This window comes from Vanessa tameamea, chromosome 10 (genome assembly GCF_037043105.1).
Source record: "Vanessa tameamea isolate UH-Manoa-2023 chromosome 10, ilVanTame1 primary haplotype, whole genome shotgun sequence".
Classification (NCBI taxonomy): Eukaryota; Metazoa; Arthropoda; class Insecta; order Lepidoptera; family Nymphalidae; genus Vanessa; species Vanessa tameamea.
The window spans coordinates 8,711,716-8,739,310 of record NC_087318.1 but is presented as its reverse complement, the minus strand read 5'-3'; the positions used below and the strand labels follow the sequence as shown (position 1 = coordinate 8,739,310).

Below are 27,595 nucleotides of genomic sequence, written 5' to 3'. Positions count from 1 at the left end.
TTGTTATACAATATCAGCTGCCATAGATAGTTGTTTCTCTAAACTATACTCCGTTTGCCCTGACATATTTTACTAATATAAGTAACAATAAAAATATAAATTACAATATAACAAAACACCAGAATCACTTATTTATTTGGTTTCAAGTTTAATATACAAATTTTCTTAAAAAAAAGTCTATGATATGTTGTATATATACATATGACTAGTGGTTAAATAACTATTCATTTAAACATATTAAATGCAGAGATTCTTATCAGAGGTATAACATTGGGAATAACATCAAATCTACCACAACACACATGAAACATCTACATTTTTTAATATTTGGTATGGTAAAAATTATTTATACTTTACGAATTAGTAGGAAGTATTTTTTATTGCTTCAAAGACATACCAGTACAAAGTGTGTACCAGTTGTACACTGATAGATCTCACACCAAATCTGACACTATAAATCAATGCATATTTTTCAATTGGAAATATTTGTATGGTCTATGAATAAAATAATTTGTAATAATAAACTGAACAGAGCTTTCACTTTTTTAAATTTAATTATTATTGATAAATAATTTACCCAATTTAACTTAATTGTTTTAACAAAACAAATCATCTTAATATCATATAGTAGATGATATAAAAATGTAATAATAATTTAATAATAATTAGGATCAGATTCCATTACAAGTAAATAAAATATTTTTAACCTTATTTTATCTTTGGTTTGATTCGGAAACATGAGATTTTAAAGTGTTGGCACATTTCCTGCACCTGAAACAAGAAAACACAACATGTAACTTAAAGTGAGATAAACAAAGAAATTGAAATGCTGTGTGTAATTGTCGTGTTAATGTTTTAATTATAAAGAGATTATTTATTAATATTAGGGGACACAAAGGTCATCTACATATTCAATTAAATTTTGTTCCATCTAAGGAGTGGAACTTATTGCACTTCGCTGCTCTAATACCATTTGGTGGGTGGCGGCCATCATATATCTTCTTTGTCATACAGTTTCCATGATCCTGAATAAATGATACAAGTATGAGCGAATGGCCTCACCACTTTGGTTCCATAGTTGATGTGAGCGAGGGAGGCGGTGGCAGTGAGCGCCAGCAGCAGCAGCAGCTCGGAGGCGGGCGACACACGCAGGCCGAACACGGCACACAGCACCAGCGCGTAGGGCACCAGCAGCCCGTTGAACACTTCGCAGCGCGTGTCGCTCATTTGGGATACGATTAGACGACACTGAAAACGAATCGTTTATAATATAGTTGGAAATATTTGTCACACAAGTAAATTATTAAAAAGATAAACTCTTCTTTAAAGCAAATTGTCCGCAATTTATTGCTCATTCTTCCTTCAACATCAGAGTGTACATAGAGTTTGGCAGTAGAATAATTTATAGCCTTATTATAATCTGTAGCATTTATTACATCTATATCTTATCCTATTTCCATGCCTTTACCATGCCAAAGTTAATGTCTACAAATAGTGACTCCCAAATATGCTAGAATGTAGCATATTTGGAATTGATGTATAACTTAAATTAAACAATAAAAATGTTAATAATCCTCGTAGTGTTATATGGGTGTCCTCACGAACTAATTAAACACATTGGGGTAAGTTTTGTACGAACCATCAATAAATCATAATTGTTTTATGATAATGTAACTCACGTTTATGTTGGAGAAAATTGTCCCAGTAAGGACGTAAAACAGCCTCGGGCTTCTATTGAGAATATCAGTAGGCGAGTACAACGCCCATACAGTGCTCAGACCGAAGAAAAATACCAGCGGTATGAGCGGTCTCACCGCCTCCATGAACGGTCGCATTTTGCCGGTGCCGTCGCGATATGATCTGGAATAAAAACGTTTTTGTTTATATTTATTGTATTAAGAAAATTACTTATTAGTATTTCCCTTAATTTTTTATATGGAAGTAATGAATGTAGTACTACTACGTAAGTAGTCTACTTGAAATCCACTTGAAATCGAAACTGCAATATATGTAATATATTATGTACTATTGATCTACGAATGAGGATTCCCGTTGTAAGTCCTAAAAAATTAATTAATCTAAATATCTTTAGATTGTCAGTTAAGTTTTTATAAAGTTGACTAAACGGTCATATTCTGTTTTGATAGAAAAGTGTGTTAAACAAAATCCGTGCAATGCATACAAATTGCTGCCATCTCATATTTATAACTATTATTCACATCTCTGTTTGCAATTCTTTATTATTTATATATATATTCATTATACATACTTGTAAATATTCCACAATATGATAGTCTGACTGGTAATCATCGCAGAGAAGTAGAGGACAATTTCGAAAACTATACCAGGAGTGATACCTCCCGGCAATGACATGTGCCATGCACGGGGACCCGTCACCGACGTCACCAGCAACAGGATACAGGAACTCTGACATGTGTTATTATATTATAATAGACTAATTCATTCAGTGTTCACTTTGAAATAGTAAATTGTTCAAAGTGGCCAAAATGTGAAACCATAGACCTTAATAATGTTACTATGTTACTATTTTCAAATCATCATTTGTTAAAAAGGACAAAAAAAATAATATATTTTTTAAATTTAAATAATAGAAGGATATCTTACAATCATAGTAAAGTCATATCCCCAAGGCAAGAACATAACACCAGTGTTGTATTTTTCCCAATGAGTTAGATAGAAGTTCAAAAATATATTCCATATTACAAAGAAAAATCTTAATGGACTCAGCTCATCTCTGTAACAATGAAAAATATAAATTCAAGGATCAAAATTAAATAAATAAATAAAAACGTTTTTTTGAAAATATGAGATTTCTGATCATACCTTCCAAATATGCTGTATAAACATGTAGGTATCAGAACTGTAGAGTATGAATCAAGACCATGGTCAAAAAGTTCGCCCAATGGACCACTGCTGCCTGTTCTTCGAGCTTGTTTACCATCGATACCATCTGAAATTTTTATATTTCATTGTCTTAGTCGTCAAAAATTGGTTTAATTACTATTACTGATTATATTGACCAGGCTTGACTTGGTAAAATCTTTAGGAATCAATTTATTTCTTATAGCATTTATTTTACTTCATTTTCATATATAAATCAAGATAATCTGTATCTTTGTGAAGATATTTATTGTTGTATTAAGATGAGTTATTTCAAGAAAACAATTTTAGTATGTGTTTAATATGTATTAGTAACATTTGTTATCAAAACTGGAAGAGGATGCAATGTTTTGTTAACTATAGTTATCAATGTAAGACATTTACTGTTGATAACAAAGGGCAACTAAGAATGAGAGATTGCCTTATTAGACAAATACATTATTTTGGAGCAATATTATTGATTATTGTAACAATGTAATATATATTATTTAGTCAATATATAAAATTTTATTGCTAAATAAGTGAACTATTGTGTTGCTTGTTTATTCTTTTTGGTGGAATCTTTAAGTTTATAAATACACAGATTTTCATAGTAGTAACTTTATATTTCATTTAAAATTTTTACCTATTTTCAAAAAGACCTTGAACAAAGTTCAATTTTAGAAATGTGACTATCATTTTTGTTCATAATACATACTTATAATTTTAAAATAAAATATGTATGTGTATAATCCCACGATTTTTTTGTGCATCTAGATTACATTTTGTGTAATTAATCAAATGGAATATGTATGACTAAAATTATAATGCTCACCAAGTGTATAAGCCACAAATAAATTAACTGCCGAGACTGCCCATACCCAGCTGGGTATATGATCATTGGTGGCATTTTCCTTTGTAAGGGCATGGAATCCATAATCATAGTAGGAGAACAATAAAAAGTTAAGGACTGTCAGTAGGAAGCCAGAAAATGTTAAAAGGTTTGGTGCCACCCACACCGGACAAAACTGCAACATTTCAGTTTGTGTTAATAATAATTATTGAAATACATTCACATGCGGCTACATTTATTCTACTACAAATGTGAAAATAAATATGAACTTGAATTTCACTTAAATAATAAAAATAAGTATCTGTATTATTTATGCTGCAAATGATTACTATCACACAAGATCAAATCATTAAATTAACATATATAAATAACTGACAATGGGTAAAATATATTTAAAGACATTTATCAAAATAATATTATAAAGTAAAATATACATGTAAGGCAGTTCGAACAAGAGAGGCCTTGAAATATAGCCCCTGGGCCTCTGCATGTGTTAATCTAGCACTGATAACATTAAATATAATATTAACACTAATACAATACATGTTTAAGAAATAATCTATTAACTATATATTTGTGAATTATAGTATGAGCATAAATACTCTACTACTGTAATATATATTCTTTTTAGATTAATAAATAAATGCTTATATATTTTTGGTTGATTCTCTCTTTTTCATTCCTATTATTGATTAATAATATTTATCTTATAACATATCTGCAATATTGTGGGCTGTAACTAAACAAAATAAGCTCTATTTGAATATAAAGAAGATTATTAGTACTATATAATATCTGTTATAATTTTTATGATTTTGCTTACCTGAACACACCAGTTCCAAAAGGGGTGCATCACATAATTACTTAATACACTTGTATCAATTGAATTATACTGAAAATAGAAAATATTATTAAATAAATATTTAAAAAAAATAATAATGTAAAAACATGATTGGGTGTTCAGAGCCGGTGTATATTACTTTGCCGTTTTCTTATATTTTTATATACATATTTCGAAACAACAATTTAAATAAAAAAGAGAACGAAATGTATATTCGATCACTAATAATATTGAAAGAAAATACTAACCTTGTACTTTTCAAACCCTTCCAATTTATCCCTTGACAAGTAGCGAGCCATTTCAAATATTAAGATATATTTTTTTTGTAAAACACACAGATTTGACTATACAGTTGGAGATATTTCTTTCATAAATGTAGTTAATTTGTTACTAGCAAATATATTAACATGTCATTTCCAAGTAGCGACATTACAACTATTACGACTGGACTTCAAACTACTTATCAATTATGTTTAAATTATGAAGTGTGAACTACGAAATAGAAGCACTGAATATTCAATAGATAGATACTACTAGATTTAACCGTTCTAAATGCGTTGAACGTTGTTATACATGCCTTGTTACTAGCCTTAGAGCTTTTTTACATGGATGAGTTATTTGTCACCGTCATATTGATCTGTCAACTTGACAGTGTCAAGTGTCAGTTCACAATTGTCAGGAATTTCGACTTTCGTAAATTTTTATAATCGTTTCTGACACTGGGAAATAAGTTATTCCTTTTCTATTTTAACTTGAGGAAAAATATATTTCAACCATAAACAATATGTTTGTATGTATTGTTATGTAACTGACTAAACTTTACATTAGTATATTTAGTTTAAAATTTCAACACAAAAATAAAAAGTGCTTTATAAAAATTTGCACTATCGAGTAAACGCATATAAATAACAAATATAATTTATTATATCGTTAGTATGACCTCTATAAAAGAGAAATACTTATTTTAAATTGAACTACTCTTTTAAAGGTCTGCTATCAATCCAATTAATCTCGGATCAAGTTTTATTCCTTGTATTTTTAATAATAAAAAGTGTTCATAAAATACTCTGTGGGGATATTCTGTCTTAGTCGTCGTATCGTACTTAGAACAGTAAAGTAGACAGTGTATTATTTGCAAATGTTACATGATTTTCAATACACAAATTAGATTTTTCTTTAACGCCTTTGAATTCGTACCCGCTATTTTGTTTGTATGATTTGTCTGACATGCCTATATATGTATGAAAATACTATTCAGTTATTGTCTATCTTTCCCAATGTACAGGAGAACGTCAAAGCATGGTTCTTAAAAAAAAAACTGATGATGATTAATGGGGCACATTTTCAGGCTACGTTTCAGCACCTATTCTACCTGGTGAAACTAAAATTAAATCTAATAACAGTTCAACGTTCGGCCGGTGTGCAAGATTTTATCATTAGTACGTACCTGCTTGCAATCCTGGATTGTTTTAATCCAATGTCAAAGGACCAAGTCTTTAATGACTGCTAATAGTAATACTTATAAGTTTAAACTATAGGCCTTTTTACCCTACAGTGATATATGGCCTACAGATTGAGTTTAAAAGAAAGTTATTTATTGTTTTAGTTTTAAGAAGAAGATTCTACTGTTTGTTTAAATTCTTTAGTTAAGAACACGACTGATTAATAATAAAACTTGTTGATTTTGTGGGATATATTTCATTTTATCACAAATTTCACTTAGTTAGGTCTTAATACCTTCAGGTACCTTTAATCCGAAAGTTGTGTATCGATTAATAAAGAAAATTGTTCAGGCGTTGAAATATAACTTTGTTTAATTTCTACATAACTAGTGTTCGGTACTTAGGCCATACATACCCTATCTTAGCTTTGTAAGATTTGGTACAGACATAATATATCTTTTGGTTGAGAGACAGAATCAAAGACATGACGTAGTAAATACTTACTAGATAACTACATTATCAAAGTACGGTATTGGTTTATAGCTAACTGTTTAGTAATTCTTTAGTTTATCTATTTTAAATATTAATATTAAGTTTTTATTATTATACCCGGCGTTTTGACTATGTCTATCAGTTTCAAATTCGCGTTACGTGACTATTATTAATATTTAATAGTAAAGGCCTCGTGGGTCTAATGGGTAGTGTGAACATTAGTCTGTTGATTATGAGGTCCTGTATTAGAAGCCCGCGTTGAACGCCCAGCCCAGAACGTATTTTCTGTTAGAGCTTCTGCCAAAACATTTTCAGTACCAGCACTTTCAAGTTCTTTCTTTAAATAATAATTGCCTATTACATTTTTCACCATGGATCTGTAATTTGAGATCCACATAGATTTTTTACCACACATATTTTATTATCTAAAATTATATATCTTTAAGTTTCTAAACTTCACGAAGATAGTCAATTAGTAACATCTACCATATATGTACATCAAGTATATGTATATGGGCGTGAAAAATCAATAAGGTAAATACTAATTCTTCTTTTATCAACAAAATAATCTTAATAGGCGTAGTAAATAATAAATGTTTAATCGTGTAGAGATAAACGAAATTACGATTGTTTTCAGAAAGCTGTTCAGAATAAGAAGATATCGGGACGATAAAACACAAATAGATTACTCATATACATCATTACGAGTGTAACGGCCGTGTCTTACTGTTATCAATTTTCTTATAATTAGGTAGCATTTATATCGAGAATTATAATATATGTAAATAAAATGTTTTATAAAACTGCAGGTTTGCGTTCGAAATGGCAGGTGGTAAAGCATTTCGCCTATTATTCTACTGCAAGGGTACGTATTATTTACACATTGTGCTTTATTTTCTCAACTTACGTTAAAGGTTTTTTTAATTAAAAATGGAATAGCCACCCACCCAGCCAAGATATTTATTATTTTATGAATTTTGATTTGCTGTTACAATATTAAAATTTAAACTGTTATACACAGGTTTATTTATAAGTAATTTATAGCAATGAACGAACAAACGGTATTTTTTTTATTGATGTTTTTCAAAATCTAGAGTATTGTGGGAAATTCACAAAATTAAATATACCCACAATTTTTATGCTATAATTTATTTTATTACAAATAATTTTCAATCCTAAGGAGGCGCTTATATTTTGCAATGTTAATGTCAGATTAACTAAAGTAGGTCATGAACTAAAAGATAAGTACTTAATAAGTTAATTAATGTTGTAAAAATACTAAGTATAAACTTCAGTTAATAATAAAATTCAGCGTTCAGATCTTTATGAGAAGTAGCAATAACTGGAAAATTAAAAGGTAGTTATTTCAGCTATAATGTAAAATAATCTCGATATTTTTAAGTAAGGACCTTTTTATTTTTTGCTTCAGCTATGTTAAATTGATAAAATATTTTTTTATTTTTGTACATATACGTGATTTGTAGTTTCTTATATATTTTAGCAACACCATGCTTTATTGTATAACGTGGACACTTTATGTCTTACGATTGATAAATGATAAGACGATAAATATAATTAATCAGTAATAATTTAAAACATGTTATCTTTTAATAATATTAATACCTAACTTTAAGGGAAAAAACGTATTACGATGGCAACAATAGTTTACTTAATCAGCAATTATCTTTGTTTATTATTATGGTCTTCAACATCGTTCAGGTGTATTTTAAAATAATTCATAATTATGCAATACATAACCGAACTAAGCTGTAAAATGTATTAGCAGTATGTTAATGGTTATTTAAAAACTAAACTTGACGAGGGTGTCTTGAGTAGAGCCCCAGACTTGAAATTTTCAAAGGTCGGGAACACAAGATTTCAAAACTTTTTTTAAATAAACAGGATGTGGAATGTTTTTTTTTAATTAGATTAATCAACAAAATGATTATTTTAGTAATACTTAACGTAAAATACGTAAAACAAAATAGTACATGCATAATGTTTCATATCACAATGCCAGATTATTTGATAAATAACATTTTATATATTTTAAAATACAGTCATAGTAAAATTATTATACACACTTTTATGAAGAATATTTTCTATGGGTCCCCATAAATAACGCGTGCAGTTTTATTCACAGTAAACATTCCGTATTTTTTGTAGTCTAAAGTTAATTATTACTTTGGGTATAGGCCATACTAACGATAGGATTTGTCACTATAAAAGAAAGAATAGGAGAATAAAACTTCGACGAATAAAACAGTTGACTTTACTTACTTAACGTAATTATTTACAAATAGTATCATGATGATATGGATGTTAACATCTACATCAACAATTTCGACAAGCAACTTTCTAGTCTCAACTTGATAGTCCCGAGACATAACCTACACAAAATCATAGTGGCGAGTCATGATAAGTCAACTGAATTTTCAACCAATTCCACTTATCCGATCAATCCTATCTTTACCAATTAACACTGCATTCGAAGATCTATGGTATTATGTCACCTTCTTAACTTCTTCTTAATAAAAAGAAAAGTTATAATACAAGCAAGACTCTTTTTAAGAATAGATTACAGTTTGCAGAATTATAAAATTTAGAAATTATGTTTTTAATATATAAGCTACATATATTATAAGCTACATTAACGACTCAACCAGCTCGGCATACTGATAGGCGCCACTCTGCCGAAAGGTAGAGTAAATTAAATATAAAAAATGTGATTTTTTTTATGTACTTTACCTTCGGCAAATATGATATATCGCATATGTTGAAATTGTACATTAAAATATTATGTATAATCATAGATTGAGGCAAATTATTCCTTTTATAATTATTTTGACTAAACTCACTTAAAACTAATCTTTGTTTTATCGGCTCTTTAAAAATGTCGTTCCTGTTAATTGGAAACCGAGATTTAATAAATGAATTTACCGGGGTTCATACTGGTAGAACCACTAAGTTTTATACTTATATTGCTCAAACTCTAGGGTGCAAGCAATATTTTACAAAGCTTTCTTTTGTTTTAACACAATTTTGGTCTCTGTTTAATATTCATAAGATAATGAATGGCAAATAATTAGTGAAATAAAAATAAAAAAGTTTTCTAACAAGTTTTTGTTACTCATCTTCTCGAGTCTCGGTGAATAAGTGCGTTATATAACTACTTTTAATACCCCGCAATCTGGCAGCACTCACATTGCTGATTTGTAAACGTTCCTCAAACAAACAAATAAAGAAGTATGATTTGTATTTAAATAATTAAAGTCAAGAAAGACAGAAAAAGACAGAGGGTAGAGTAGTTTACGTTTATGTGATCATCAAGGGGTTCAAGCGCGTCTGTGTAGGTACCACTCCCTCAGCACATATTCTACAACCAAACATCAATACTTTCTTTTAATGTGTTCCGGTTTGAAGGATGAGTGACTCGGTGTAATGGCAGGTATAGGTTTCCAACGTTGGTGGCAATGTCTTTGGGCAATAGTGACTGCTTATCATCAGATGGCTTATTGACACGTCCGCCTGCCTAATTTATAATCTGTTTTTGTAACTACATTACCATATATATAGAGCATATCTTGGATCTAAGAGAAGTTTCTCTAAAGTTGTATGAAAGTATTTAAAAGATGATCAATGGATGAGCCTCTTAATAGAATGAAAGGAATGAATGAATTATCTACTACTTGAAGATAGGTAGAGAGGATAGTTTAGATGAGGTAACTCAATGATCAACATACGGCATTAAGTGAACTTGACCATTGTGTAAATTATTAGTGTAATTTGAAAATTATGAGTAGGTAGAGGTATCTACATCTATTGGAATGTATACTTTAGAGAATGTAATCATCATATCTTGCTCCTGCTGTTGACACCTTTTTATCAAAATATTAGTATGAATTTAGTAGTATCTGTAATTAAATATTGAGAAGTTAATTGTGTTGTTTTTTTAGCATCGAAGAATAATAGCAATTCGGAGAGAAGATCAATCAGTATGGGAGAGGAGAGCACCATTCTCACCGATGAATGTCAATCGTCTTGTCCGAAATGGCGTTAAAGTTATTGTGCAGCCTTCCAATCGCAGAGCGTATCCTATGCAGGTAGATTTAATTATTTTTACACATCCTTACTATAAAAATACTTTTTTCACTACTATAAATAAACTAAAGTACTATATAATGTAAGTTTGATAGTTTAATATTACAACTAATTTGCTACTTGCACCATTATCTATATTCTATGACAATACTATTATTACGTACTACATCAGTAATTGAGTATGTATTCATTGAACATTTGTAAACGGTATGTATTTCATTTTTTAACTTAACTCTTTAACTCTTTATTAACTCAAGCAAAATTATTACTGAAATCTTTGTAAGAAGCTAAAATAGGTAATAAGTATTTATTTGCTGCGGTATTTAAAATAGCGATACGTATACGTTTGTTTAATTACAAAACAAATAAATATATTTTTTAATAAAATTAAAAAAAATACATTTATGGAAACACAAACACAAAACATTAGATGCATAACTCAAAAGCACGTAGAAAATATGGGAACTGATCGACTGCACATTTGAAACCCGTAATTTATCATCTTGATTTTATTACAAATAGTTTTTCTTAGAAATTTTATTCGCATATGATCTTCTAATTTTTGGCACCTCAGAAATAGGTATACTTACCCTAAACCATTTTTACGATGAATTAATTAATTAGCCTACTTCGTGTAGAACGATTACGTCTTTTTTTATATATTATGATTAAGTAATTTATTACATATGTTTTTAGTCATATATAAATGCGGGAGCAATAGTACGAGAAGACATCAGCGAAGCCAGTGTAATATTTGGTGTTAAACAAACTCCAATCGACCTTTTGATTCCTAACAAAACTTACTGCTTCTTTTCACACACAATCAAGGCTCAAGAAGCAAATATGCCAATGTTGGATGCTATATTGGCTAAGGTAACTTGTTTTTACGCAGTAATAGTGAATACGAAATTAATTACTTAGATCTCCTGGAGATTGAAAAACATATTTTAAGAATTCTTCAATTTTTTACTGGAATATCTTTTTTAAAAATAACTTGTTACTTAATAATTTAGACAAATGGTATTATCAGGGCGCCAAAATGGCGTAACTAAACGCTATCATTTCAAGCAATTATACTCATTTTATTTAAAATTAATTAGGTTTTGTATTGTTTTCTTATATTTCTTTCAGAATATTCGTTTAATAGATTACGAGAAGCTAATGGATGACGCGGGTAATCGTGTTGTAGCATTTGGAAAGTACGCCGGAGTAGCCGGTATGATTAACATCTTGCATGGACTTGGATTACGATTGCTCGCTTTGGGACATCATACACCGTTCATGGTAATACGCTATTGTTATCAGTTTATTTTGCGCCTTAATTATACACTTGTACCAGTAACAGTAAGAATGTCATAATAGAAATCTGCTAATATTAGAAATCAGTATCTATTGGGCCAAGTTTTATCAACGCCCACACCCCACTCAGCTTACCCTGTATCGTTATCTCTTATCGTACGGCTTACACAGCACGCAACCCTTTATCGGGGTAAAGCGAGATTGTATTTCAGCAATTCTTTGTTCCTCACAATATAAGCGCCATTATAAATTTTTTTTTTATGAATTATGCAATAACACTTGCAATGACATCTAGAAATAAACACGATCTGTCTAGTCCCAGATGCTCATTTCCATGGAATGTTTTAAAAATTTTAATTTTTGTTACCGTTTCAGCGCCTTAGTCACCTGATGCCTAAGGTGCTTCTTCACTCCGCCTGCACAGCACGCGAGCACATGTATCATGCCTTTTTTTTAACATTCTTAAACTGCCAATGTTTTAAAACACAGACAATATATAAGTTTCTAGCCTGTCTTCAAAAGGTCAACGTTTATGCAAAATTTACAACGTATTTACTAGATTTACACACTATTTATATATATTAGTATATTTAATATTTGACTGCCTATTTACTACCTCTTTAGGTATCATTTTAATAATACATTACTTGATCTCTTTCGCGTTAAAAACCTATAATTTTTAATAACTATTTTTTCATAGGGTGATAATGTATCTAAACATAAAGTTTAATTGGTAATAACATGCTCTTATGAAAACTATAATATATGAATTAACGAATTAAATAACTGCTACGACTAAAATCTCCTGGAGATAAATAAAATATTAATTAAAAGTTGAACGGTAGAGATGTCATACCAGTTATGTCCTTCAGGCCTCATTTTTTAGTAAAAGCTATATATACCTATTTTATTCGGATAAACAATTGTTTAAGTTATATAGGAAGTATAAAAATAAAAGGTAGAGTATGATTAAATAACACTTTATATTTGGTTTAGCATATAGGTCCAGCCCACAACTACCGGAGCTCAAGCATGGCTCGTCAGGCGATTCGAGACGCAGGTTACGAAGTTGCACTAGGGATGATGCCTAAATCACTTGGACCGCTTACTTTCGTCTTTACTGGTTCAGGAAATGTCTCTCAGGTCAGGATTATTCATACTATACAAAATATGTAACTCTAATGCAGGAGAAATTATTGAATGAATAAAAAAATGAGGCCAACAATCAATCATTGAATACTATACAAAATGGTTTTAGTTTTTATTACAGATAAGACTGTTTTTGATTATTATATGTAATAAATATTGATAGGACTTACTGAGGAATTAATAATAATATATATATAATACATGTATATACTCGTACATATATTTATAATGATATTAATCAAATATTTATCAATATGTTATCTAAAATGTTATGCGTTCTATAAAATTAATTAGTAATCATTTAATTTACAATATGACGAAATGGATTTTGTTATTTTCAGGGTAGTCAAGAAATATTTCATGAGTTGCCGCATGAATACGTCCCACCTGAAATGTTAAGGAAGGTGGCGGAGCACGGCAGTAAGTTAAATCTATCAAATCATGAATAGTCAGTAATAGTAGATAGATAAAACTATGATAAATATAAGAAATAGAATAACAAAAATATACCTCTTGGCATATTTGATAAGGATTTAGATAACTGCTACAATTGCTACCTAAATTTGCTTTCCTTATTACAGTACCTAATATGTACCTATATTTATTTTAAAAAAAATGATTATAAGTACATATACGTAGTATAGAATATTAAAACTCACAGTGTATAATTATAATTAAATAACAATGAAATAAATACATACGTCTTTAAGCCTATATTTAAAGACGTATGTGGCTAAATCCAGTGCTTACCAAGAATTAATGACTACCTAGAAAAAAAGCCCAGTTTTTTTAGAATGAACATTGTTCGAGAAGATATGAAAATCTTCAAACCGTGCAATATTTTTTTATTATTCTGAGTTTGTAACAATATCCTCAATAACTGCTATTGACTACAATTCCAAATAAAGTCATACAATATTTATTATGTCTCTAGGAGACACTACATTACAATTATCATTGAATTTCAGAACAGTTTGCATATACAATTTTAAAACCGTATGTTAAATATTAAACCGTTGTTCCGGCTTCCCAGTTCATCTGTTGAGCTGTTATATTATTTTAAAACAAACGCGAAACTAACTAAATTAATAAGTCAGAAAGTCCATTTCCATATATAAACCTGAAAATCTATCTTTGCGGCTATAGTGATCACCATCAGTAAGTTTTACAAATTTGCGAATGAGATACGGAGTGAGTTTTAACGAAACAGTAACACTGATAATGTTCTATTAAATATGGTTTATTAAAAATTGTCATTGTACCGCGTTCTGTGTAAAGGAAATGGTGTATTTGATATCAATTGTTTCTAAGGTCCAAATAAAATCTATGGTTGTGAGGTTCGAAGACGGCACCATTTAGTCAGAAAAAATGGAGGAGGTTACGACCCTCAGGAGTATGAAGAACATCCAGAACGATACATATCTGTTTTCGCACAAAAGGTGAGTAGTCCTTTTTAACACATGTTTCTTCTTGAACTGTCTGATCGTTATCTAATTTTGAATATTTTTTTTAAATACTTATTTATTAATATCAATTGTACCATGAAAGAGAAATTCATACATACATATTTAGATATGGCCTGCTATAACGACTGCGTTAGAACATGTGAATCTTAATCGAACATTTCGGGTTGAAGCCCTAGCAGATGCCACTAAATTTTCATTTACTTAATTGCTTTTTAAAACTCAGTTCGTACTTGATAAATAAAATATTTTCCTTGTGGTGAATGAAAATGCTACATGGGTTTTCATGGATTTTTGTTGTTATGTGTTACCGTTACTTTAAAAACTATTTAATTTAAAAATTACAAACGTTTATTAAAAAATTTATAAAAAAATGGCTTCGTCCGAAATCATTTTATTATTATTAACGGTATATTGGGGTATATGAACATAGCGCATGTAACCATGGCTATGTATTAAAATTATAGTATAACTATTTCAATATGATTGAACAGATAGCTCCCTATACGTCGGTGCTGGTGAACTGCATCTACTGGGCTGTCGACAGCCCTAAGCTACTGACGATTCCAGACGCTAAGCACTTGCTTATGCCATCACACACCCCGTGGCTGCCTAAGAGTATTGGCGCTCCAGCTCTACCTCACAGGTAATGGCCATACTTTTAAATATATATTTTTAAATGCTTCGGAAAGCACTTTAAGTTTTCTTTAAGTAAGCAATGGCTATTATTTTTTACAGAGCCAATGTAAAAGCTATATATACCTATTTTATATATCAATTCGTAGATATATATGTGACGTAACTTGTTTATTAAATAAGACAGAACGAACAATATTTAGGTATATAGTTTATTACAGTACCTAATATAAATTTAAATTATAATTTTGTATCGTTTAAATTAAACGCAGTCACATACTCGTATCTCTTTTTTATTTGATTATGAAAAAGCCATTTGGTATGATAGAATGCTGGCAATCTGCGACATCTCGGCAGACCCCGGTGGATCCATCGAGTTTATGAACGAATGTACTACTATCGACACACCATTTTGTCTCTACGACGCCGACAGAAATAAGGACACAAAGAGGTGACCATTTTTTAATAGATTTTAAGAAATATAAAATGTTTTATTTAATTTACTATTGAAATCGATTGTAATTCAATAACAAGATATTAGACTGTTTTTTTTATAAATCTTTTTTTTTAATCTCACACACGTGTTAGTTTATGCATGTGTATTTGAAGTGCGTGTATGTGAAGTACATTTTTAATATCTTGATGGATATACTTTAGATTACTTAATAATAAGTATATCAAAAGATAGTAGATGAAGTGGTGAGGTTATCGTCCGATTAATATAGTTTTATAGGGCATATGTTATCTTTGTGCTATTGAATATTTGCTCCGACATGCAAAGTATTTATAAACACACAAGATTGAATTCTTGTAACAATAAGAACAAATAATTACATTCATAATAAACTATTTGCTGTAATATAAAATAAACACTACTATAAATAAAGCGAAACTCGCTATAAATAACAGTAATATTTCCTCAAGCGTGAAAAATATATAAAATTATGTCATCTCAAGAAAAACACGTAAGTAATTATTAACATGCTTATTTAAATATTCCACAGCTTCAAAGGGCCCGGTGTGCTAGTTTGTTCTATTGACAACATGCCTACACAACTACCTCGCGAATCGACGGACTTTTTTGGTGACTTGCTCTACCCTTACGCTGAAGATATTATGAGTTCTGATGCAACTCGGCCGCTGGAAGAACATAATTTCACTCCTGTTGTACAAGGAGTAAGTTTTTCGTTTAATTTATGTTGTAGGTTTTACTTTACATCACTACCACACAGGCAACCTAATAATCTTTTCATTTACTGGATCTCACTTCTGATCTATTACTTATTAAAAAATATAATACCCTTGAACATCTTTAAACGTTAGTTATTATTTTAGGCTATCATTACCAGCAACGGAAAACTTACGTCTTCATTTGAATACATCAACGAACTTCGTATGGCTAATAAGTAAGTTTCTATGATTTTGTTATTATAAGTTAACAGTTCTTGATAAAAAAAATGAAACGTTATAAATAACCGTATATTATATACCACTTATATATAAATTATGTCGAATTTTTTCAATAAATATAATAACCAAACTATTTATTCTAGCCGTTCCCGCCATAAGGTGGAAGGAAACGACCAGCAATCTCCAGTTGTGATTTTAGGCAGTGGTCTTGTTTCCGCGCCTGTAGTCGAATATCTTGCAAGAGACAAGAATGTCGCCGTAACTATTGGTTAGTTAAATAGTTTACTAACCCAAAATATTATACCGACATACATTGATCTTAACGTCAGGTACATTACAAATGTCCGATAATTTTTTTTGGAAAATTAACAAAAGTCATAACTTATTGAATAAAAAATGTTCATGTACAAACGAACAAATTATATTGCAGCCTCACAAGTTAAAGAAGAAGCGGACGCGTTAGCGGAGCGGTACGGCATCCGGTCGGAGTACCTGGAGGCGAACGACGAGGCAGCGCTGAGCGCCTTGGTATCGCAGTCGCGCGTGGTGGTGTCGTTGTTGCCGTACGACCTGCACGGCACAGTGGCGCGCGCCTGCGTGCGTACCGGCGTGCATCTCGTCACCGCCTCTTACGTGCGCCCCGAGGTGCAAGAGCTAGACGAGGCGTGAGTACCGCTTTATTTTCGTTGGGAATTTATATATTAGCTTCATTTAATTTATTTAACTGGGTTAGATAAGAATATTTCTATCACCTCATCGATATTAATGACGAGACAAATGTTATTTTAAATGGATTCAGAATAAATTAAAATAAATGTCTTTACTTTTTTCAATGTTAGATTTACTTCATTTATCACCAAAAAAATTTTGCAGCGCTAAAGATGCCGGGGTGACATTGTTAAACGAAGTAGGCTTAGATCCTGGTATTGACCATTTGCTGGCATTGGAATGCATTCATGACGTACAGAACCATGGCGGAAGAGTCGATTCATTCGTATCATATTGTGGAGGTGAGAACTTTAGAATATTATAATATATAAAAAATATATATTAATTATTGTTTTTTAATAGGAAAATTATTTTTTTCTTAAGGATTACCTGCGCCAGAATATAGTGACAATGCTTTGAGATACAAATTCTCTTGGAGTCCACGTGGTGTTTTACTTAACACTATTTCTGGGGCCAAGTACCTCAGTAAAGGACAGGTAACGTCTCACTTTTATTTTATTTGCTTAATATGTTTTTATTGTATTGAAAATTGTTAAAATATATGCTTCATCTGAAAGGATAGAAAAGATTGTAATAATAATTATTATTATAGATTGTACAAGATCGAATAGCTAATTTCCAGTGTAAAATAAACTCTGTAATAATTATATTAATGTTTAATACGATTAAAGCATCAATTATATTTATTGGTATAATTGTATACGTATGTTGTGAATATGTAATTGATATTTAATACCTTTTCGGTTTTTGTTAGGCCGTGGAAGTTCTCAGTGGTGGCGAGTTGATGTCAGTAGCGCGGGATCTTGATTTCCTACCAGGTTTTGCGTTCGAAGGATTTCCCAACCGAGACAGCACTATATATTCCTCTCTGTATGGGATTGAAGATGCGCACACCATGTTTAGAGGGACCCTTCGATACAAAGGTCTCTTTGGATACAATTTGTTTACTTGTTTGTTTGTTTACTGTGATGAAGTCGTTATTAATAAATATAAATTATAATGTCATTATTGGTTTCAATATTTCTAAGGAAGAATACATTTATGATTGTAAGGCAAAATACTAATTATAAGACATTTCAGGTTTCGCCGAAACGATGAAAGCTATGCAACTTTTTGGATTCGTTGATCCGAACCCTCATCCGACATTACACCCCGAAGGACCACAAATAACTTGGGTAAGATTTGTATTATTATTAAGGAGATTTTTATGGATTTGTAAGGAAACTAATATTGTTCTTTGTATTTCATAGCGGCAATTTGCTTGCGAGCTCCTCGGCTTAATCGACTCGTCGATCTTCTACGGGAATCTTAGGACTCGCCTGTCGGAACGCATTGGCAGCGCGGGTGCGCAGGCGTTGGAATCACTCGGCCTGCTAGACGATGAACCAGTCGTTAAGCGCGGCTCGCCTCTCGACACCGTCTCACATTACCTAGGGAAGAGGTTGCAATTAGGTAACATACTCTAGCTCTCTCAATGTATTTCTCTTTCTGTGACCTCAAAAAATATCGGGAAGAAGCCTCCACGCATTGAAGTGAAATAATATGTAACGGTATACTCGTGAATCATAATAAACACGGAAGCCGTTCCGTCCTATTACAAAAAATAAAAAATATATGTAGTCATAGCGCACAGGTTTGTGCGCAAATGCAGATAAATGTGAATAAAACTATATTTTTTTTTTCAGAAAAAGATGAAACTGACTTCGTAGTCCTTCGACACGAGATCGGTGTGACATGGAGTGATGGCAAGAAAGAACGACGCGAGGTGACGATGACGGTGCGCGGAGACCCCGCCTCGCACACCGCGATGGCGCGAACCGTAGGACTGCCCACTGCCATCGCTGCAAAGATGGTGCTCGATGGTGAGACTTAACAATCATAATATCCATCGAGGCTTTGATTGGTAGTTATTACAACGGGTTCATGGCCGATTACCGATCGTATATTTCGACACAATACCTACAAATGAAAACGAAATGTAGGTATGTACGGTATACAATGTTATCTATTGCTACCTTATTGTACTGATAAATACCTGTATAACTTCCTTGACTTGATTGGGCTACAATAAAGAGTATTTGTGGTTTTTTTTTTAAATCATATTATCCAGAGTTATTAAATGTATATATCACAATAAACTATAATTTCATATAATATTATATGCTACTGTTTTTTTTTTCAGGGGAAATTCAACAAAGAGGTGTCGTACTGCCGTTTGCTCCCGTGGTATACAAATCACTTCTGTCCAGGCTACGAGCTGAAGGTATCACAGCAAAAGAAGTTATCAGGCCTTTGAACTGAAATCTTAAATAATGTTTTTATTTGATATAAGTTGACTGACTGAATAGTAAAACTAATTAAACTTATGTATTTTATATGTTTAATAGTATTTTTTATGTTAATATTTATTACAAATATTGTCTAAGATATAACGTAGTAAGTACGGTAAAATGCACTCGATTATAATATATCGTGCTGAGCTAAGGAATGTAATGCGCGAAGTGAATTGGAATACAATAATATATGATGAATAATAATATATATGCAATACTGCACTTCTTTAGAGTTTTAAGTAAACAGCTTAAAGCTCCGGTAGCTCAATGTTATACGGGTCGCCTAGCAATATGATAGATGTAGGTACGATCCTCATTTCTGGGCCTCCGTTTGGGCTATTGCGATACCCACTTTTCATTCAAGCTTTGAGGGGAAAATAGATATCGCAAATTTCCAAAAACAGACTAATATAATCTTAACATTGAAATTGTATTTGTTATACAAAATAATAAAGTGTGATTTAAAATAATTGTGTTTATTTATTTTAATATAATATTATTATTATTAATACGAACAACAAAAATAATAAAAATAAAATTGTTTTGATTTTAATAGACATCGTCTAGTAAATTGTTTTATTCCACAAAATAAATGTATACACATATACTATTTGTAAGTGCCTAGAAATATAATTTATTTAAAAAAATAAGGAGTTTTAATATCACTATAAAATTAAAACTTATTGGCTATGGATAGTAAAGCCTTTATAAACAATTATTATGAGCAATATTTTTGATATCCACAAGACAACCGCTAATATGAAAATATTGTTATCCAGTAATGTCACCTGGAAGAAAAAGGTGTGACATGCTTGTCATTCATATATCATTTTTTTGCTAACCTAAAATGTTTTATCAAATGACTTGAATTTGCTGTTTTTTTTAGTTATTTTTTACGGTAATTTTACAAATTCGTTACGCTAAATCTCGTTTGTATCGTGACACCTATCGCTTAACATTTATACTTTTTATCGGGCGACAATTTTTTAATGATGAATTTACGTTAGTCATAATAAAATGGAAAACGACCCGAATAACACAGTAAGTACTAGAGTGGGGAATGTAATTATTCGACTTAACCATAATTTGCCAGATATCTTAATAATTATCACTTGAAACTTAGGTGTGAAAACACAATTTTGTGTCTTAACCAAAGACCTAATATATGTAAGTTCCTAATATTAATTATAAATGTAGTTTTCTAAATGATTTATTCACCATTCTCATCGGGTATAGCTGTTTTGATAAAAATATATTTGGGAGGAGCCGTTGTGCTGAACCAGATAAGTAAAGCCCTGCTTAAAATGTAATATTTTTCATTGCATTGTATTTTTTGGCATATTTGGTAAATGTTAAGACGGCGGGTCGCGAGACTGGGCGATGTATGTCGGTGGCTGCGATGCAGGCGCTACACCGGTTGCGCGAGTGTCGGCTGCTGTGCGACGCGATAGTGCGTGCGGATGACGGCGCCGCTTTTCCAGTCCACCGCGCCATACTCTCGGCCTGCAGTCCATACTTTTTGTTAGGATTTTTCTTCTCTTCCTTTTAATTACCATACTTTATTCCATTTACTTATTAATGTCTGTCCCCTAACTGTAATTACTTGAGCTCATTTATTTATCGATTTAAGCTTTAAATGTACTTTGTGATTTTAAATTCTTTTAAAGGCATTACTTCTCATAAGTCAATAAATTTAAAAAGATAAAATCTGAATAAAAATGACTGAACTGTTTTATGGTCAGTTTTTTAAAATAATCTTTATACCACTTTTCACAGGGCACTTTTTACAACAACACTACACTCGCGCGAGCAAAGCGATGTGCTAATATCGGGCGTGGGTTCAGAAATTCTTCTACTTTTAATCGAATACGCTTACCTTCGACGTATTGAAGTTACTGACATCAACGTATACGAGCTCCTTATGACAGCCGATTATCTCGCCTTCCTTGGAGTACTTCAGCTCTGTTGCGATCACCTCAGAGGCTCTCTTAACCCTAAAAATTGCCTGGGTATTATGATGTTTGCCAGGTTTGATATTTTTGTAGATTTTATTTATTAATAGTAAAATGAGATACCTAATGGCGTGTTTTAATATGCGATATGTGTTCCAAATATGCGTTCCTTGCTCAACTTCATTTACATTATAATAGTTATCGTGATGTATAAGATATTAATTATCCTATTCTAATTCGAGAATATCGCTAAAATTAAATGTATAGAGTAGTGTCAATAATTTTATTATTTATTGGTTTCAGACGGGTATTTTGCTATAAATTAGAGGCCGATTCTCGTAGATATTTGTTGCGTTACTTTGTGACTGTAGCGACCCAGAGCGATGAGTTCCTTCATCTGCCAATTGATGAACTAAACAGTATCATACTAGAAGATGAATTGAATGTTAAGAGCGAGGAGGTCGTATGGGAAGCTGTTTTACGTTGGGTCAACTATGACCCTGATATACGTTGGCATCATACCGTTAAACTTATGGGCAGCATAAGACTTGGCCTATTGGATACACAAGTGAGAAATGATGTAATAAATTAATCTGATCCTTTTTATATAACTAATGAAAGCGATTTATTTCAGTTCTTTTTAGAAAACGTTAAGGATCATCCATATGTGACAGGAAACGAAAGCTCACGCCCTATTATTATTGAAACTCTTAAGTTCCTTTACGACTTAGAAATGATTGCTCAGCGAGACGGTGAAGTGGCTACACCAGAAATTGCACGACCACGTGTTCCACATGAGGTTAAAAATACTATTTAAACACATTCATTATTCAAAAAAAGACAAAGGTTTACCTTTACCTATTACATCTAACTTGATACGATGGAAATATATTTGAATAGATTACTTAATTATTAGATTGCAGAATATTTTCATATTTGAATTCTCCTGTCATTGGAAATTCGGGCTTTTAGGTTTCAATAAAAACTTTATCTCCATATAAGAGCACCCAGTACTAAACCGTATTTGGACAAGCACCTACTAGAGATTTATATAAGATAAGACAAAGACTTTATTCTGGTCTCAAAGATTCATTTAAGTGGCCATGAAGTGCACTGCATATCGGAGCAGGTACTCAAGGTCATCGTTAAACCACTGATACGAAACCGAATGTTTTGTTGTTAATGTGCCATATTTATGTAATTGTACCTTTTGTATAGTAAAAATATTCATAATGTTAAATTAATTTAATACAATTGTAAAATGATTAGGTATTGTTTGCAATTGGTGGATGGAGTGGCGGGTCACCGACGGCCTTTATTGAGACGTATGACACACGAGCAGACCGTTGGATAAAGGTGATGATTTACAATATTATATTAATCCTAGTGGCTAGCTTAAGGCTTCAGTCCTTGATTCAGGGTTCAAAAACACATGGCAATTTTAGAAAATACTCCTACTGTAGGTCCTTTACAAAATACGTAAAGCGTCCTGCGGTTAACTCATGTCGTGGATTTGGAATGAGAGATGGAATAAAGAGAGCACCTGTATGGGCGAAAATTTTGTCAGGATGATGTAATATTAATTAATCTCGATACATATTAAACAATCCTGATAGAGAACCCACGTTAAACAATGGTCAATCGATTATTGATCGACCTTTGTTATATCGACTAGAGCGCCAATTCTACTAATATATCATGGTTATACGTTCCCGATTCTATTCCGACCGCCCTTAATACTGTAAAAAATAAAGTTCAGTTCAATCGTAGCGGAAGGCCGATTCTACTTATTTATTTCGATTATATTCCTGTCTAACTTCCACCGACGACTTCGTTGTGTTCGTAGAATAACAAAGCGGTTGAACGGCAACGATAGGTTTCGATGCGATTGCGATTACAATTTGTTAGTAAAATTGGCGATTGGCGAATTGACATCGATCAATGGTATTGATCGATTATCATCTATTCTTGTTGTAACAACCTTACGCACCATTTAACGACAACCAAATAATTAATTTCGCTCCATAAATTTGCTATTCTATATTGACAAACAAGTAAATCAGTTTCTGTTACTTCAAAGAGGAATTTATAATATCTTTTGTGGGCGGGGGCTTTTATTACCTAATTTTTAATCATATCACTGTTTTATTAAGGTCATTACGTTGTTTCGATTTAATTAATATCATTATCATTTTGCATGCTTTGTAATCAACGAATGATGTGTAATTCATTCTACGCTATTATTAATATTTAAAAATGGAAATCATTGAAATTTTTTATTAATTTATCTTTTCTAATTCTTTTACAATTAGGTTAGGAGGACAGTTTTGTTTTTATGAAGTGATTCCACTAGGAAGTTGGAACTCATGTCACTTGTATATTTTTAAGGTAGAAGAAGTAGACCCAGCTGGTCCTCGTGCTTACCACGGCACTGCTGTGTTGGGTTACTGTATCTACGTCATAGGCGGATTCGACGGAATGGACTATTTCAATTCTTGTCGTTGCTTTGACGCTGTTACCAAAAACTGGCGGGAGGTTAATAACAAGATTTATTTATTTATTACTTTTAAAATATAAATATTTGAGGCAGATATAATGTTCGATGGCGTTCACTAATAGTCAACTTTTAGGCTAATCAGAAATACATGAACAAGATTGATTATTTACAAATTCAATTAAAACGTCATATTTCAATATTGTATTTGAATTTGGTTTCACATTTATAATCGTTATCTATAGTTAATTTATTTTAGGTAGCACCCATGAATGCGCGTCGTTGTTACGTGTCTGTGGCAGTGCTGGGTGAAACTATATATGCAATGGGTGGTTATGATGGTCATCATCGTCAGAATACTGCAGAACGATTCAATCACAGGACCAATCAGTGGTCATTGGTGGCGCCAATGAATGCTCAGAGATCAGATGCGAGTGCAGCAGCTTTAGATAGTGAGAGTAACCAAACAAAGTCAAGGATTTCGTTTTGACAATATTAAATTTGTTCATATGTTATTTAGAAGTCTAGTAATTATTCAAATAAGCGTTGAACATCATCATCACTTATACATTTTAATTGAAGCTCCAGCTTTACCAGACGTAGTTATATATAAATACTTATTTTTGTAGATTGCCATATATATTTCTGATTTGTTGGTCTGCCGTTGGGTTTGATTCGAACTATATAGGTAGGGACGGGGACGTTCTTCCTAGACAGTCCGATATAGTATTCAGAAAAACGATCTAATAATATAAAACCCATTTTATTGGTTAATAAGAATCCATATAAGAATCCATTGCAATATCAATAAACACAACAAATATTACAGATAAAATTTATATAACGGGGGGATTTAATGGCCAAGAATGCATGAACAGCGTGGAAGTATATGATCCTGAAACCAATCAATGGACGAACTTAGCACCTATGCGCTCGCGCCGTTCTGGCGTCTCCTGTATAGCTTACCACAATAAGGTATTTTGGCACAATATTACCTTACTTTTTTCAATCATTGTTAATATGGTTTGTTTGTTTATATGGTACAGTATGTTTATATCTTACTTGATGAATAAAGAAGACTGACAATAGAATACCATAAATCAAAACCTTTTTGTCTTCTAAAATTATTGGTAAATATATAAATTATTTTTTAATGGTATATAACTTAAACAGATATACGTGATAGGCGGTTTCAATGGCATCTCGAGGATGTGCAGCGGTGAGGTGTACGAGCCCAACACGAACACATGGTCGCCGGTTCCAGACATGTACAATCCACGGAGCAACTTCGCCATCGAGGTTATTGACGATATGATTTTCGCTATTGGCGGATTCAATGGAGTCACTACTATTTACCACGTCGAGTGTTACGATGAGAGAACTAATGAATGGTGAGTTTTCTTTAGGGATTCAATCGCAAAAATATACATTTCATAATTGTGGTTTAAAAAAAAACAATGAAGTATAATGCGGTAGGCTTCTTTACACTTTTCAACTAGATTCCTTTCAAAATCATATTTAATGAGTTTTATCATAAACAGGAATGCTATGGATATTTCATTTTGGATCTGGTAATGGATACGGATTCATAAATAACATTTTATCGATTTGAGATACGGTGACGGATACGAAATTATTTCGGATTATCCGATTGTTTCGGATAATTTCGATTACGAATATTACATTATATAGAAATAGTAAAACGCAAAAAACACAAGATATTAATTTGGCTTTATTTGTAGGCTATCATTTCGGTGTTAGGTACCCTGATTACAAACTAAATGATGATGAATGATTAAAAATTTCTAGGTATGAAGCCACTGATATGAATATCTACCGCTCCGCATTATCAGCATGTGTGATCATGGGACTTCCAAACGTTTATGATTACATCCACAAACATCGCGAGCGTCTCATGGAGGAGAAACGCCAGAAGATCTTACTGTCAGAGACCGCTCGCCACGGCCAGCATCGCACCGCATTACCTGATGTTAGAATATTTTGTTATTTTTATTGAATAACAACATATTGGTAGTAAAAATATGTATGCATACTAAAGTAAAAAATATATACATTAACGCCTAAATCCTGACTACAGGAATCACGTGCGTTGTTCGCAATATCAAAACTTTTGTTATCCGAAGTTCTGATGCTTAGAGACCTACTCTATACTATACCTATAGCCGTGGTTGCATATCACCTGCTTCAAGGATTGCATAACAAATTATTTAAGATCATCATTACTCAAAGAATAAATTGCTTGATATTTTTAAAAAACTCGACTACTTTACTTGATTTTGCTTAGGTTTACATTATTAAGCGGAAGATCCTCATTTAAAATAAGTGTCTTAGTTTTATTATGTCTTTTAAAAAAATCTGAGTCATGTTTATTGTACTAAGTGCGCATATAGAAAACGTACTCTTAACTCTACTTTTTTTTTAGTCATAAAATAGGCATTATCCAACGTTGTAACTTCTATTTGTTATTGCTCATTCGGATACAAAAATATGATATTTATGTAAGATTTAAGATTTGTCTTCATCATGTTTGTTATTATAAATATTAAACAAAGGCGTAGCGATAAATTTGCTCCAAAGGTCGAACAAAACATAACGTAATGTTCATCGTGATCTTTTATCTTGCTTCTACTTTCTGCTCGTGGAATTTCCTAAAAGAATAATAGATAGTAATAAAATAATTTAAAATAAAAATTATAATGTTACTGTTATTCATTGATATTTTAATTCAGTAATTTAACATTTTTTTATTAGATAGATAAAGATCACGTAAGATTTATTCGACAGGTACATTTGATCGAAGACAATGATGATATGCTGGAGCAACTTGGACTGATAGAAAATCAAGCTAACAACGACGTCCCTGTCCCGCCTCCGCCGCCACCACCTCAGCCAATGGAGCAGGATAGGCATTAATACGCCATTAAATATTAACCGTAAATTTTAATTTTGAATAATGATATAATTACTATTTCAAATCAGTTTCTACTATTTCAAACGTCTGTGGTTATCATTAGAAATGAGTTTATATTGTATGTATTTTTGTTAATTTAATGCTAAATATTATATTTTTCAACAGATCACACCTAGCATATCGATATACAAATATCTTACCTAAATAGTTCGACGTTGGAATGAAGCTATTTAGAAATCAATAAGTAAAATTCTTGTGGAATTAATACGATGTTAAAGATCATTATTTATATAATATTTACACATATTTAGCGCTTTTGGCATATTTTAATATGATGACTTTTCATAATGTGAATCATTTCTGTATTTTGGAGTAGTTTTTTTTAAATGTTTTAAATTTTTCGGACAAGTATACGATTTTAAGTTGATAATTTTGTGTTTTATTTAATGTTGTCTAATAACATGTTTAAGAATACACCAACATATATATATATCTATCTTTTATTTCGTAATCTCTGACTATTTTTATCAAAATTAAATTGTTGTGTTTGGTCGTCAAATATTTAAAAAAAATATATCAAATACGATTC

The 27,595-nt window shown here is 31.5% G+C and overlaps 3 protein-coding genes across 6 annotated transcripts; 2 read left to right on the top strand and 1 right to left on the bottom strand.

The window, feature by feature from the left end:
• Positions 1 to 237: 237 nt before the first annotated feature.
• On the bottom strand, positions 238 to 5,210 carry LOC113404098 (ethanolaminephosphotransferase 1). 2 transcript variants are annotated; one of them, XM_026644863.2, is made up of 9 exons: positions 4,823 to 5,210; positions 4,557 to 4,625; positions 3,716 to 3,908; positions 2,845 to 2,971; positions 2,626 to 2,755; positions 2,270 to 2,427; positions 1,680 to 1,860; positions 1,063 to 1,248; positions 238 to 771 (listed from the first exon to the last, which is right to left on the bottom strand). In XM_026644863.2, exons 1-9 carry the CDS (start codon positions 4,871 to 4,873, stop codon positions 709 to 711), a joined length of 1,158 nt encoding a protein of 385 aa, XP_026500648.1. In that variant the 5' UTR covers positions 4,874 to 5,210; the 3' UTR covers positions 238 to 708. The 2 variants fall into 2 exon arrangements, with proteins under 2 accessions (XP_026500648.1, XP_026500656.1); XM_026644871.2 differs by lacking the exon at positions 1,063 to 1,248 and having other exon boundaries at positions 4,823 to 5,209.
• Positions 5,211 to 7,165: 1,955 nt separating this feature from the next.
• Lkrsdh (Lysine ketoglutarate reductase/saccharopine dehydrogenase) lies at positions 7,166 to 20,035 on the top strand. The gene is made up of 20 exons (XM_026644819.2): positions 7,166 to 7,373; positions 10,465 to 10,611; positions 11,306 to 11,482; positions 11,741 to 11,893; positions 12,905 to 13,051; positions 13,399 to 13,477; positions 14,369 to 14,496; positions 15,015 to 15,166; positions 15,485 to 15,607; positions 16,161 to 16,332; positions 16,492 to 16,562; positions 16,710 to 16,834; positions 16,997 to 17,231; positions 17,440 to 17,576; positions 17,659 to 17,771; positions 18,050 to 18,218; positions 18,376 to 18,470; positions 18,546 to 18,747; positions 18,981 to 19,157; positions 19,478 to 20,035. Exons 1-20 carry the CDS (start codon positions 7,299 to 7,301, stop codon positions 19,594 to 19,596), a joined length of 2,796 nt encoding a protein of 931 aa, XP_026500604.2. The 5' UTR covers positions 7,166 to 7,298; the 3' UTR covers positions 19,597 to 20,035.
• Positions 20,036 to 20,340: 305 nt separating this feature from the next.
• Positions 20,341 to 27,491, top strand: LOC113399120 (kelch-like protein 10). 3 transcript variants are annotated; one of them, XM_064215977.1, is made up of 13 exons: positions 20,341 to 20,669; positions 20,986 to 21,149; positions 21,405 to 21,656; positions 21,884 to 22,148; positions 22,215 to 22,379; positions 22,850 to 22,936; positions 23,969 to 24,115; positions 24,334 to 24,532; positions 24,904 to 25,049; positions 25,248 to 25,465; positions 25,884 to 26,064; positions 26,880 to 27,028; positions 27,172 to 27,491. In XM_064215977.1, the coding sequence occupies exons 1-12, from the start codon at positions 20,646 to 20,648 to the stop codon at positions 27,006 to 27,008; spliced, it is 1,977 nt and encodes a 658-aa protein (XP_064072047.1). In that variant the 5' UTR covers positions 20,341 to 20,645; the 3' UTR covers positions 27,009 to 27,028; positions 27,172 to 27,491. The 3 variants fall into 3 exon arrangements, with proteins under 3 accessions (XP_064072047.1, XP_064072046.1, XP_064072048.1); XM_064215976.1 differs by having other exon boundaries at positions 26,880 to 27,491; XM_064215978.1 differs by having other exon boundaries at positions 20,344 to 20,669; positions 24,334 to 24,526; positions 26,880 to 27,491.
• The last annotated feature ends 104 nt before the right edge of the window (positions 27,492 to 27,595 follow it).

Excerpts from the sequence above, each read along its gene's own strand:
- Lkrsdh (XM_026644819.2), top strand. The coding sequence starts at position 7,299 with ATGTTTTATAAAACTGCAGGTTTGCGTTCGAAATGGCAGGTGGTAAAG. Across the intron at positions 10,612-11,305 it reads GCAGAGCGTATCCTATGCAG|TCATATATAAATGCGGGAGC; the intron begins GTAGATTTAATT and ends ATATGTTTTTAG. Across the intron at positions 16,333-16,491 it reads TCACTCCTGTTGTACAAGGA|GCTATCATTACCAGCAACGG; the intron begins GTAAGTTTTTCG and ends TTATTATTTTAG.
- LOC113399120 (XM_064215977.1), top strand. The coding sequence starts at position 20,646 with ATGGAAAACGACCCGAATAACACA. Across the intron at positions 21,657-21,883 it reads GGTATTATGATGTTTGCCAG|ACGGGTATTTTGCTATAAAT; the intron begins GTTTGATATTTT and ends TATTGGTTTCAG. Across the intron at positions 25,466-25,883 it reads GATGAGAGAACTAATGAATG|GTATGAAGCCACTGATATGA; the intron begins GTGAGTTTTCTT and ends AAAAATTTCTAG.
- LOC113404098 (XM_026644863.2), bottom strand. The coding sequence starts at position 4,873 with ATGGCTCGCTACTTGTCAAGGGATAAATTGGAAGGGTTTGAAAAGTAC. Across the intron at positions 4,626-4,822 it reads AAGGGTTTGAAAAGTACAAG|TATAATTCAATTGATACAAG; the intron begins GTTAGTATTTTC and ends TTCTATTTTCAG. Across the intron at positions 772-1,062 it reads TCAACTATGGAACCAAAGTG|GTGCAGGAAATGTGCCAACA; the intron begins GTGAGGCCATTC and ends TTCTTGTTTCAG.